Source organism: Quercus robur, chromosome 7, assembly GCF_932294415.1.
Source record: "Quercus robur chromosome 7, dhQueRobu3.1, whole genome shotgun sequence".
Lineage (NCBI taxonomy): Eukaryota > Viridiplantae > Streptophyta > Magnoliopsida > Fagales > Fagaceae > Quercus > Quercus robur.
This window is the reverse complement of record NC_065540.1, coordinates 4,731,879-4,746,601: the sequence shown is the minus strand read 5'-3', so window position 1 is coordinate 4,746,601 and position 14,723 is coordinate 4,731,879. Positions and strand designations below refer to the sequence as shown.

Sequence of the window (14,723 nt, the reverse complement as noted above, 5' to 3'; positions counted from 1 at the left end):
ATCTTTATGGCATTAAACATTGTATTAGAGAATTATTTTGAGGATGTTTTAGTTTTGGTGGATTAGAGTTCCGACATTTGTGATGAGATTTAAGGTTGTTGGTTTCTTTTATTTAATATTTTTATGGGTTATTCAAATTAAATAGACTTTTATTACTTATGATTTTAGGGCGTTACAACCATCATCACTGTTCATGCTTTTGCCACTGCCATCACCATTCCCATTTCCATCGTTTGTTAACAGTATTATGTGAAGATTTAGATGCATTGAATAAAGAAAAAGAACCACCTATTAACACTTTTATGTGAAAATTCAGAGGCATTGGAATGAAGAGAAAGAAAAGATAAAGTAATGTACTCTAACTTGTTAAATAAACTTATGTAATTATGCTGAAGACTCTTTTTTCGCCTCACATGGCATTACTTCATTGGCAACCTACGCCACGTCAACATATTATTGATTTTTTGGGTAAATCTCTTTAAAACCCAAAATAAGCTTATATCTCATGAATTGGGCTCACATGGCCCATAAGATCCTTACTTTAAGAGGCGGATTCATGGGCCACATTTCCTCTTCATCAATTGGTATCATAACCCCACGACATCATCAACATCAATATATGGATCGGGTTTAAGCAATGAATCGAGCAATGAATCGAATCTCACAGCCTATATTACCTCTCTTACACTCATGGCAAGCGGCTTCTTCAACAGAAGCCCATATTTACGCAAAATGACAACAAAACCCAAGGTATGTCATCTCATCTTTGGCTTATAATCCAAGCTCATGAGTCTTCTTGGGGAAACTTTGGGAGTCGTGGTTTGGAGGGCCAAGAGGTATATTCAGTAAAGCTCCAGGGTTTAAAGTTGATAAAAGAAACATGTTGCTTGGCGTGTCTTCTCCAACCCCCTAAACTCTGATGAGTTTTGTGTAGCGGGTAACATATGGTAAGCATCTCTTATCACATAGCATTTAAAATGATAAAATTCCCCATTGTTCTTTTCCTAAAATTTAATATTCATCATATGAAAAACACTCAAAAACTCCAACCATCTAAATGTTGAGAAAATAACTGTTCATTCAACCTATAGCTGTTCCTATACAAATTTAGAAATTTCATTATATTATTCTATATAAACTATATTACTACTTTTAGCTAAAATCCAATTTAAACACATAGCCTAATCTGATTGGCTGTTTTTAATTTTCAAATACATAAAATATTCATGATATCTCTAATACCTAGCTACTGTCTGCCACAATTAGACCAAATATTCCTTTGCTAGCTGCTAGTGCAGAGCATTAAATGCTCTTCTTGCTCACCAAGAGTAAATCACAACACAATGAGACCTTGACTAAATCTCTAAAACTTCATTAACTTTCAACCAATCATTCTATTACTTACTAAAAATGTGTTGTAATAGAATCTTGAATCAAAAACACAAACACAAACACCCAAAGAAGGAAACATTTCCAGCAGAACACTAGTCAGTGTGTTCAGTACTTGACACCTGGCTAAAAGTGATATCATCAGTTATTTAATGCCCAAATCCCAGTAGCCTGACATTTGACCTCATCAACTTCTGCCCCAAGCAACAGCTGTCTTATGATAGTTGTGACAGCTTTTCCTGACAGTTGGGACAGCCTTTTCAGAATAGCTGTAACAGCTGATCCAACAACCTTAACATTACTAATTTTCCTCATTTGGCTAAAAATTAAAACCAACTAAAGAAACTATCTTTTTCTTGTTAAAATACTTTCTTTTTCTGCTGCTTTTTCCTCTAGCAGCTATTACCCAAAACAGCAATAATACCTTAAAGCTAAACATACCATTTTTAGCCAAATCTTAGGATGGAATTTCTAAAGATTCATTGCTGATTAGGACAGATTTTGGCTGAGATTATTTGCTAAAAACCCCCCTTAAACTCAACTATAAATATAGTCCCTCATCAACACACTAAAGGACACCAATAGAGAAGAACAACTCTCTCATAAACTTCTCTATTCTCTCTCCCTCTAATTATCTTCTTAAGCTCTTAATGAAGTTTTGAGCTTCTGAGTTTTTAGTTTCCAAATTAGGAACTAAACTCTTCAGCCCTTAGCTCCTAAATGTCCTTCACAAGCTCTATTCCATCCTCCGGCAAAAAATCCCAGCAGCAGCGCTAAACACACTATAACACCATTAGTCTTATACTCATTCTCTCACTCTCCATATTCAGAAAATACATTTATCTTACAGCTCCTATCTCCAAATACCTAAACACATCTGCATACTCTTCTCTTACAAAATCTTCCCTCTTGGAAAGCAATCTCTACAACTTATCTAGCAGTTATAATATCATATTTTTACTATCTTTAACCTCCATATCTCTCATACTTCCATATATCATACATATTACACCTACTACATCCCACGAAACATCTATATCTTTTACCATCTCCACACTTCTCAAGAGATATCAAATGCTAAAACTAAAAGCCCTTCTTATGGAAGACATAAACTTCTAATACTGAAGCCCTTCTCCTAGAAGGCACCAAGATCTCATATCAAAACCCTTCTCATGGAAGGCACAAATCTATCTTACATGAAGCCCTTCTCTTAGAAAGCACAAATACATCTTGTAAAAGCCCTCCCATGGAAGGTAATCTTATTCATAGTTTCACAACAACTAAAAGAGTATTGTCAAGGGGGAAACTCATTTAAGTGCATGATAAGAGGGGCAAGCTTAATCAGCCTCTACACACAGCTATATATACTCTCTCTCCCTCTAGTTGCACCCATTTTTCCTCTTTAATCTTGAAGTTATCAGGGCAAACTACCTCTCCACCGCTGGGAGTCATTCTGCTAGAATATTATCAACTTACTGACGCTACACAACTGAAGCTACAAATCGTACAAAGATAAGTGACCCTACTTCCATATCTTTAAATTTACATCATTGAGTACATAATTGCTTCACCTTTAAATACATATTACTTTATTACAACTACTATTATAACTATTAATCAAAGCTATTATATCAAACACATATTACATATTTATTCAACCATTATCATAATTCTTAGACTTTGGTTTTAATGGTTTTATAGGCTTAAAAGTATGCCAGTAGCCATTGGGCCACGTGACCCAATGTTGAGTTCCGGATGCAACTCCCCAAACACAACCCTGGCCTAGCAAGGTTACCCCTCTAGCGGACAACACGTGGCCAAGCTCCGAAAAAAGGCTCCCAAACAACTTAATCATATGTATTTCCTTCTCTCATTCATTACATTTCTCTTTTGTTTCCCTTCAATGAAGAGTTTTTTTTTTTTTTTTTTTGTGATTATTTCTTGATTTTTAAGAAAATAATAAATTACATTAAGAAGTCAAATGAATTTAAGAAAATATATTTTCTTATTGAAAAAGCAATTATCCTAAAGTTATCTTTCATGTGTCCCAATCCATTGCTCTACATGTTTACATAAAATATATATATAAAATGAATGATCATCAAGAATGAAAAATTTTGCTTCAAAGTTTAAGACCCAAAGGCACAGTTGGCCCAACCCACACCTAATCCCTTCAAAATTTCAAATCCAAACAATTACTTAAAGGCTGTTAAAGTCGTTCAACAAAAACCGCCACACATGGTCCAAAGTCCAAAATCCAAATCCATACATATGACCTAAACCCACCACAAAACTAATAACCCAAAAGCCATAACTTGTCTCCTCTGAATAACAAACTGCTTTTATGTTGATTCAAACACACAAGAACACAATTCATAACTCATAAGACAAGAACTACAAACAAAGTGATGCATAAAAGCAATGAGACTATTGCATCCACATTTTTATTTCCACTTTTTCATATTCTCTAGCTTTTAAATGTGAACATTTTGTTCTCATTTTTTTTTTTTTAAATAGTAGTGTAAATGAGTGTAAGAAGATATTATCGGGGTAAAAAAAAACCATATGAAAACCAAAATTAATTTAAACCACCCAATTACCCCTAAACTCAATAAGAACATCCTCACCAAATCTAAAACAACGTGTTTTAATTTGAAGCTAATGCCAACAATAAGAGAATGATTTAGGTTAAACAGAAAAAGGAAAAACTATAAAGAAAATAAAGATAAATATTCAAGCTATGGCTATCAATCCCATAACAGTTATAGAAAATAAATGCTAAATAATTCTTGGATGGGGTTAAGAACCTTGCTTCATGTGACAAACAATCACCAATTAGTCTCTTAACACTCAGTGCCACAATTTTATGGTGTTAACATTTTGAAAGTTAATTTGCTTATTCAAACAAATTGTTTTGAAAGTTAAGTTGCTTATTCAAACACAGATTGTTACCATCGTACGGGGATAGGAGATTCATCTTTTTGCTGAAAATGGATTCAATGATGCTTGAATTTCTTCTAGTGTTCGCCCCTTGGTCTCAAGTACCAACTTTGCTATGAACAGAACAGTTAAGCCACATATGCTTTAGAATATGAGGAATGTTCCTGATAAACAGTAGACATAAATTTAAAACTAAAGTGATCATATTGCAATTTGTATCTAATATAACAACTCTATGAAGAGACAAGACTGGTTTGGCATTACCTGCTAAGCTCCAATCCATTAGAAAGTTAAAAACATATGATATAATCCAAGAACCTAACCAGCTAACCAATGTCACAAGGCTACCTGCTGAGCCCTTCATGTTTATGGGACATATCTAAGACAGAAACCACTCCATTCAGTCAATCATAGACCTTCATGGAAATTATTTGACAATAAAAGATGAAGTTTTAAGTCTGATAAGGTAAATCTACCTCTGACATTATAAGCCAAGGAATTCCTCCCATGCCTAATGAGAAAGATCCAGTGTACACCTGATTGCAGAACCAAACAGATAAATTCAACTTAAACAATCTTTAAACACCAAGAATTTGGCTTAAATCAACAGTTAACATCAACAAGGGTATAAGGTTGGAATTGTGACCCTCAAGCCAATTGCACCATTAATATAGATTGAGAACTGTAATAGATAACTAAAATCAAATCATAAAGATGCACAACTTTATGCAAGACCTTCTACAAATACTCATGCTTCCAAAGCAGTAAGAAGTATTTCCAGATTGCTACTAACAGGTTAAATACAACCAAAGGTAATGGTAGTAAATGGCTTTAGTTTAATTATCTTTAAACTTAATAGGACTACCACACTCAATATTCGAAGACCATGGAGAAAATGACAAAAGTTGGAGAAAAAAGCAAAATTAAAACTTTTCATGGACTGTTCTTCCTTTGGTTATATTATAAGAACAAAAAACTGTCCTTGTGATAATTTCGATACCAGTACACCAACAAGTGCTAAAATTGGCGTGGTCTCAATCCATGATTGAAGATCCTGCACAATTGAAGCTTTATTCTTTTAAGAAATATCAAATAAACGGATGAAACTAGATTTCAAGAGAAATAGATTTTTCTCAAGAAAAGACCTGCAAGAAGAATGACAATCCCATAAGCAAGCAACTTAAGCATGTTCCTGCTGTAGAAACCTGTGAAGATAGTGGGATTCAAACTTATTTTCATTCAATTCCATCACACAATAGAGATGTCTCAGCCTTCTTACCAATAGAAGTGGTCGTTGTCTAGATTTATCTTTGCAAATTATCCCCAATGCCGTCAATGGAATCTATAAAAAATCATCTTAATCACTTAAAAAGAATTAAGCAAAGGCAATGTTGGATTACACGAGAGAGTCAAGAACCTAAACAATGACCATTGCTATGGTCCCAGTATTACTTGAAAACCCTGTCAGTGACAAAGTATTCCTCTATTCAACTTCCATTACTTGTTAACTATAGGTAGCATTAAATAAGGGGAAAAATAATAAAAAGAAAAAAGAAAATCCTTTTTTGACAAGCTGATATGAATATAGCACTTGCATAAAATGCAATTCCATTGACTCCTCCAAATTGTTGTAGTACCATCAGGACAAGTCCAACCTAACCTACTTTTATGTTAGCAACTAAAAGATCAAATCTTTCTAAAGAATGAAACATGCAACCAAGATTATAATAGAAAAGCTTACAATGAGTGAATTGTTAGGCTTTGTGGAGTCTAGTTGTGTTTGATCCGGATTATGACCTAACCCCAAATAATATTGTTATAGTTTTTTAATGGGAAATTTTCTTAGGCTTAGTCCATGGAATAAAGGCTTGGACCAATAGACCCAAGCCATAGTGTTCTTGGGGGTCTTGGGGGCAACGCCATCGGGAAAAAAAAAATTGGCCTGTTTTTGTAGCCCATTGTGAATCCTGTGCGCAGGATATAAAAACTATTGTTTTGGAGATTAGGGTTTGATGTTGTTTTGAGAGAGAAAACTGTACTACCGCACTCTTTATTTTTCCCTAAGAATAGTGAAATCCCTGCAACTTTGTGGACATAGGCAAATTGCCGAATCACGTTAATATTGTCTTGTGTGCAATTATTTTTCTTTAGCGTATATTTTTTTTTTCTATTTTTACATCTCATAGATTTGGGAATTTCGTACGTATTCCCATCATGAATGAGCATATTTCCATTGGAATAAGTCAAGAATACTAGCTTCAGAAAGCCGTTGAAGGGTTTTCGTGTACTCCTGTAAAATGATTCAAAAACATGTCAATACTTGTTTTTAAGCAAAATTTTTGGGAAAAATTCAAGACTGTGTTGAAGGATGTAATTTTGCTGGTTAAAATGGAAACAAAGAGTTATTTTCTCATTGATTTCTAAAGTCCAGAAGTTACTCTAATCTCAGCAGTTTCTTGAGAGATATCAGTGTTTTGCCCCCTAAGGAGCTATAGAGCAACTTCACACTCTTTCTTTCAACCAATTTTTGCCTATTAAAAAAAAAATCATATAAGCATGTCAATCAATTCTTAAATTTACTTTGCCACTTTATAGCATTTAGACATGTATGTCAAATCACATCTACTTGGCTAAAAAGAATAATGGAAATGGCAAATGGTTAGGAAAACTTTAGCTCTTTTTTTTTTTTTTTTCAAGTGCATTATCTTGAGAGCACCTTTTGTTAGAATAGTCACATGTGAATGGTGTGGTTTGTTATAAGTAGTGAAGTATCACATTAATCAATATCAATATCAATCAATCAATATATATATATATATATATATATATTTATATCTGTGTGTGTGAGAGAGAGAGAGGGCATGAGGTTATGTCATATGGTGTTCTATTAGAGCAACTTTTGCATTTGACCTTCCATATTACCTCTTGAAAAATGGAATTTTAACATCTTTTTTGAAATTGAAAGGATGCGGGTTATTTAATAGCTTCAGCAAAAACCATTGAACCAGTTCACCTCTCTCTCTCTCTCTCTCTCTCTCTCTCTCTCTCTCTTAACTATTCAATTCCCAATAATTTTTTTTAAGAAACAATTTCCATTTAAATTTAATGCACACAATTGTGTTTCTTTATAAATCAACATCTACATCTATCTTTTCCCTTTCAAAAAAAAAAAAAAAAAAAATCTATAACCTTTGTATCTGGCTAAATTGGTGTAAGGGTTACGTGGAGAATAAAGAGAGAGCCTTTCTATCTACAATCTTCCAAACTCCCTCATTAGTCTCTCCAGTCCACAACTCTCTCCTCTTGATGTCTCTTAGCATACCTAAACCATTCCTCAATTACACAAACCTATGGCTTTTCAGCTCTTCCTATTCTACAAATCAGTCTCCACTCTTACGGTATTTGACATACATTTGGTCTTACCCTTAACCTTGAATAAATGGCTTCAAAGGGTTTCAAATATACCACCGAGGTGCTCTCCACGCTTTTCATCGATTTCACCAGGTTCATAAATCTCTCTATCTCTCCTTCTCTAAAAATCCAAATGTTATGCTCTTCTCTTTCTCATTCAATTTTTGAAAAGAAAAAAAAAAAAAAAAAATCAAATTATGAGCTTCTTTGAGAGTCTTGGGGATTCTATAGGGGAAGGCTTTGCTGACGCCAGCCCTTGAAACTTTGTCTCCAACAAAGCACATCAAGGAGCTTTTTTTATTATTATTATTTATTATTCGTATGTACTCCTACCTGTATTCTCTGTTTATTAGCACCTTTGAAATTTTTACTGAAAAATTTCCTACCAAATATCATTGTATTCTATATTTGTCTTTTAACGTTGTGAATTATTCTAGGAAGAAAGCTCTAACGCAAAAGATTGACGGTCGACCTGTTAAGCTAAAGAAAGAAGCTTTGTTTGGGTTTTTTTTAATGCTATATAGTTAAATTCCTACTTGGCAGCTCTAATGTGTCAATGGCTATATGGGAAAAATCTTTTTCAATAGCTCTATTTTGTCCCAAGACCTTTTTTTATATGCCATACCAATTAAGAAAAGGCAAATGACCAAGAGCAATCTTTGAAATTCCTAGAGCCACAGATGTTTGTCACTTGCATGACTTACCTTATGGTTAATAAACTTGCTATATTTGACATGACCTTGAATCATATTATGATGAATATTTGGGTCATTCACAATTACAAGTTGCTCTTGAAATTTTGTCCTCCTCAAAATTTTTTGGCTTCATAGGCATAACCTTGGTTGGATTGTGGTTTCCGAAGAGCTTTTCTACACATAACAAATTTCTAGTAATCGCATTGTTTGTGCCTATCTCAACAATATAGGGTATTCGTGGTGTGATTTGGTGTGGTTTTGGGCCATTTTAAGTACTACATTTTGCGATATGGTTTAACCAAAACCATAACCGCACTACACCTCAATTTGGTGGTCACATGTGTGGCAAGGTGCAATTTGGTCGGTTTTGAGATGGTTTATTTTTTAAGAAGTCATGAGCAATTTTTAATTTACTATTAATAATTATGACAATTTGACAGTAATTTTTTTTACAAAATATAACTTATGTTATAAAAAAGTAACACAAATATATACAAAACAAAAAATATTTCATGACAAATTGACAGTAAACTAAAAGTACTACAAAAATATTATATACACAATATATATATATATATATATATATATTAAACTTTTGAACTTTTGATTTTGTGAGAGTATGAGTATGAGATGGAGAAGTGAATGATGTTTTGAACTTTTGATTTTGTATTTAACCAAAACGGAGTCATTTTAACATGAAATTAGAATGCACTTACACTAGACTGGCCACTTACTTCATATAATATTAAATTGTTATGTATATTTAATATAAAATAAATAAATATATATGGGTGAAGTGCGGTGCGATTTTTTGTGGTTTTCTTATCATAAAACCATACCTTTTTTTTTGAGAAGATATCATAATACCATACTTCGTACCACACAATGCAATGCGGTTCATTATGATTTGTGGTGTGATGTGTTTACTTCATTTAGCAAGTGGTTTTGGTCGGTTTGGGTGTAGTTGTGCGGTTTTGTGAACAGCCATGCTTCCTAAATTATTAGTAAGCAGTCTATTCTCATAGATTAGGAGGTAAAATGTAATTTTACTTATTTCACCAAATCATTAAAAGAAATTAAAAAAAAAAAAAAAGGAAGGAATTTTTCTGCAACAATATAAAAGTTCAGGAATCTTCTATGCCTACCAAAAAAAAAAAAACAAACAAACAAACTATTAGTATTTTTTTTTTTTAATGATTTGGTGCCAAAAAAAAAAAAAAAACATTAAATAGATGGAGAATAAGCGGTAAATATCTTTGCTACAATACCATAGTTGTACCCCAACTCCACGAAAGCACTAGTGGGCAAGGGGTCGGGGACATGGTTTTGTTTTTTCATGCGCCTCCTTTGTCGTTCAACAGCAAGTCTAGCTAAAATATGTATAATTTTTTACATTAATAACTAGCTTCTCCATATAAAAACATGAGAATTCTATATGCTGTAATCTAAACAAAATATCATTAAACTTGTTTAATTTCACATCTGACAACGGAATGAAACCCCTTTTGTTAATGTAAGTAGCAACTAGAAATTTAAAGAACCATGATATGTCAAGGAGTTGATATCCTATCATCAATCACTGCCGGTTTTTCAACTGAGCATGAATAATGGTCGAGGAGCTACCAATTTCATCTTGTGGACCACATTTGGTTGAAGCCCAGCAACATAGCTATTATCTTCCATGAAGTTATGATTAGCCCAAATTCTTTATACAAATTAAATGGGTACAATTGTACAAAATGTTATAAAAGACCAATTCTTCCAAGGAGAGCCAAATTGGTCAATAACGATGGATTAATAATCAGGTTGGAGTCGTACAGTGTCAAAACTAGAAAGTGGCAATATATCCATGAGTCTCAAAATGAAAATGGCATAAAATTTGGGCAATGTGGATGATGGGATTCAGTCATGTTGTCAATTATGTCAAGCATGGCATGAAAGAATGAGTGAGCTCTTTTTTTTTTTTTTTTTTTTTTTACTGAAGAAGGTAGAAGAATGAGTGAGCTCTAGTTCAACACAACTTCAAGTAAGTCAGCAAAATTTCATTTTGGTTGAGTCAATATTGCAGCTAAACCTTAGTGACCTCCAGTGCTATTTTAAAAGAAGTCAAAAATGGGAAAGAAAATGTTTTATTACTACTGCTATATTGATAAGAGGGTCATTCATAAATGACTCCAAAAAGTAGTAAGCTGTGATACTGATCAAACTGTAAATGGATTCTTTCAGCATTTGATGCAGTCCACATGACTAATTTTCGAATCACAATATTATATCTTAGCAGGAGATACAGCAGCATGGGAATTAGAGAAATAATATTCATACATATCAAAATAGTTTAGTTGATTGGAAGAGGAGCACCATTCCATTCCTTGAGGCAATCCAACATTGGATCAATGAGCTTTCCCTGAGACATAGCTGTGAACACCTTGTCAAAATCCTCACCAGAAGACCTGGTCTTTTCCCCAGTCAGCAATTCAGTCCCTAACTCTTCCCTCACAAACCTGTACAACGGATATGATCTGCATTCCTTAATCCTGTTTGCAATTGCTGGATTTCCACTCTCAAACGCAACTCTTGCTCTCTCTACCTCTTTTGGCAAGACGGACTTCACTTCTTCCTCGAAAGCTGCAATCTTTTGAAAGATAGATGTGCTTTCATTCTTCTCAAGATCGCCATTTCTCAATGCGTGTTCAACAAGTACTTGCCTCAGTTTTTGCATCAATGGATAGGTAGCACTGCAGGGGTCATCAACATAGGCAAATACGTATTCCCGATCAACCACGTTGAGCAAATCCTTCTCACAGAATCTGGATGGGTGAAGCTCTCCATTAACACCAGTTGCTAGAACTCTCCTGGCCACATGGCTTACAGTATTCTTGACAGCGGTCTTCAAATTTTCCTCCAAATGCCTCAAATCAATAGCTTGGCATAGTGCTATCAAAAATGTGGAAGACATGAGCTTCAAAATATCAACAGCTTCTTCTGTTTTCCTTGAAGAGATCAATCCCAATGAGTTCACATCTTGATTGTGCTGCTCAGCACTTTGGACATGGCTAGTAACTGGATTTGCCAGATATTGAAGTTCAGAACAATAGGCCGCCATGGCAATTTCAGCCCCCTTGAAACTATAATCCAAACTTGGATCCCTACTACCATAAAGATTTGATGGCAACCCATTGTTGTAATAATCATTGACAAGCTCAGAAAATTGTGCAAACATGAGTTTTCCTATGGCTGCAATAGCCAAACGTGTGTTGTCCATTGAGACACCAATTGGGGTCCCTTGGAAGTTACCACCATGCAAGGCCTTGTTCCTAGAAACATCAATCAAAGGGTTATCATTTACCGAGTTAATCTCCCTTTCAATCGATTTGGTTGAGTATCTGATAACTTCAATCTGTGGGCCAAGCCATTGAGGAGAAGTTCTGAGAGCATAGCGATCTTGTTTTGGCTTCTGCAGGGGATCTATTTCATGTAACCTCTCAGCTTCTTTCACATAAGCGCTTCCATCTAAAATGTGCTCCATAATAGCTGCAGCTTCAATTTGGCCAGGATGGTGCTTCAATTTGTGTGTCAAATGGTCGGTAAATTCAGGCTTTCCCTGCATTACTTCTGCGAAAATTGCTGATAAGATTTCTGACAGAAGAGTTAGAAGGTTGGCCTCGAAAAGAACCATAGAAGCCAAGCCAGAACCAACAGCTGTGCCATTCACAAGAGCAAGGCCTTCTTTTGGCTGTAACTCAAAGAACCCGGAATTGATACCAGCTAGTTGGAAGGCTTGAGCAGCATCAAGGGATTCACCAGAGGGTCCAACGGCTTTAGAATTGGGGCGGCCAGTTAGCAGTCCAGCAATGTAGGATAGAGGGACAAGATCACCAGAAGCAGTGATTGTTCCACGAAGTGGCAAGATAGGAGTGATGTTTTGGTTGAGGAACTTGGTCATGGCCTCCAAGACTTCAAATCTAATGCCTGAGTATCCTTGGAGAAGGGTGTTGATCCTCACTAGCATTGCAGCTCTTGTTGTTGAGTGAGACAATGTGTGGCATGTCTCTGTTCCATTGCCAAATATTCCAGCGTTCAAAAATCTATAGCGACAACATTCATCATTTTAGATTAGACATGATAAAATGATCGTTTCATAAATTTTGAAACAAAAAATACTCACTATGGTATTAAAATAAATGGGGGTGATTATTAAAATTAAATGACATGGATTTTAATGAAACAAAATAAACAGAACACTTTTGTTTAATCAAACTAATTTTTAGCAAAAATTAAATAATATTATCTAAATGTTTATATTTCATTGGCCTAAAAAACACTAAAACAAATCTCCTTTATACTAAGTAATGTGCATTATTTAATTCCTCCCATTTTGTGACTATTTCATAGAGAATGGGACAAAGTCTCAAACCTGTACCTTATGTTTTTTAATAAAAATACAAAAAACTAAATTAAATTGTATATAATTTTTGTGTGGAGAACGAACGATTAGCTAGAGCTAGTACATGATTTATGCCATCATATCTGCAATCAAACCAATAGGGAAACATATTTCTCATCATCTCGTTCTCCAAAAATTAAAAAACAAAAACCCAGCTTGTAAAATAGAAGTGGATTTTGACAAGCATAAAGAAGCAGTGTTGTTAAGCAGCCAAATGCCCACACAAAATTACAAAAACAATGACACAGGCATAAATATTTAGAGCCTCAGACTCGTATCTCATTAAAAAAAAATTATATTATGTTCATGATGAAAAGTAAGTTGAGAAAGATGTATGAATCATGAATGAAACCAGTAATTCAATAGTATATAAATTTGTTTTTAATAAAGACAAAAAAAACGTTGAAATTGGTACCTTATTTCCAACTTTGCTAGAGAGAAAAAAAAGGGTAGAGCCACGTTAGGTAGAATAAAATAAGCTAATGATATTTTTGTTTAAATAGTAGGGTATGAGGGTATGAAAAAAATTACAATTTAACTCTTATTAATGCGGGGTGGGGCGGGGTGGGTCTAAAAAGTGTAAACCCATCCCTGTCCTGTCCCGTGGTGCGGGTCTAAAATCTCGTCCCATTTTCGCCCTACCACCTTTGTGGGGTAGGGAAAACCCATATCGAGCAAAGCGGGGAAGGGGCGGGTCAAGCGGGGCAGAGCAAAATTGTCATTCCTACTCATGACTTTTTAAATAGTAATATAAACTAGGTCCCTTGAAATTTCCCAAATTAATTGTTCAACACTTTGTATACTTGTGTTCCTTTTCCAAAACTTGTAGGCAAGAACTCTAACTAGTACGGACTCGGTCACTCAAGCGGCTGAATCAACCCGTTCCACTCAACCCGTACCCAAAGGCCAAAGTTGACCATTACTGTTTATTATATTCGTTACTTTTAAGCATTAAACAAGCCCATACTAAAAAGGAAGTATTTCATTTTCAATTAGTCTTAAAAGCCCTCTTATTTTCAATTCTTAACATCAATTTACAATTTCAGTTACTCTTAAATATTTTTGAAAAAAAAAAAGCATTTTTGAGTTAATAAAAATAATTAATATATTAATTAGTTTTTTTTTTTATATCATTTGTTTGTATATTATATATATTTATATACAAATAACAATTTTATTTAATTATAATTTAAGGCATGACAAATTATAGAAAAAGGTGTACATAAAAGTTATAGCTCACCTAATCAACTCGGTCTGAAGAGCTCCACCATGCTTGGTTCGCCTATGCGAAGTTGCACCAAACCCAGTAGTGACACCATAGATATCTTTACCCGACTCCATGCTCTCCATAACCCAGTCACTGCTAGCCTTCACGCCAGCCCTTTTTGACTCGGAAAGCTCCACCTCGACTCGTGACTCCCTCATGGCAATCGCAGCCACCTGTGATATCGTCAAGGTCTCACCTCCGAGCTTCACCAATGGCTTCCTGAACTCGGCCACCATGCGCTTCACCTCGTCTAAATGAGACCCTTTGAGTGACTCAGCAGCCACACCCCAACTCAGCGAGTCATGGCTAATGCAAAGACCACCCTCATCACTGCTTTTGTTAACATTGGTTCCCATGTCGACGAATGACCCAATTGAAAGAGAGAAATAATGGCAAGAAAAAAACTGAGTTTTTGGGGTTTGAATGAAAAGTATAGGAAATCTTGCTCACTAGCTTAGGCAGGTTTGTAAGGATTTCCTGGTTTGTGAGGAAGGGTTGTGAGGCTTAAATAGATGGCAACATGCATGGCATTGGCATGGAGTTTTTGAATTGTTAAGCGCTGTTTGGTGACGTGGTT

General features: G+C 34.8%; 1 protein-coding gene and 2 pseudogenes across 2 annotated transcripts in view; all 3 read right to left on the bottom strand.

The window, feature by feature from the left end:
• The window catches only part of LOC126691855 (phenylalanine ammonia-lyase), a 36,423-nt gene that overhangs the window by 6,349 nt on the left and 15,351 nt on the right, over window positions 1-14,723 (bottom strand). Inside the window, exons 2-3 of one of the 2 annotated variants that reach the window (XM_050387093.1) lie at window positions 14,120-14,283; window positions 10,549-12,520 (exon numbers count right to left, since the gene is read on the bottom strand). The exons of the other annotated variant lie outside the window; for it this stretch is intronic. Of the exons in view, the coding sequence (XP_050243050.1) occupies window positions 10,771-12,520; window positions 14,120-14,283 (1,914 nt within the window). The 3' untranslated portion in view covers window positions 10,549-10,770. Of the gene's footprint in view, window positions 1-10,548; window positions 12,521-14,119; window positions 14,284-14,723 lie in introns of those variants that run through there. 2 annotated transcript variants of the gene reach the window in all.
• LOC126690750 (sugar transporter ERD6-like 5) lies at window positions 4,363-8,136 on the bottom strand (annotated as a pseudogene).
• LOC126693840 (small nucleolar RNA Z102/R77) lies at window positions 12,921-13,007 on the bottom strand (annotated as a pseudogene).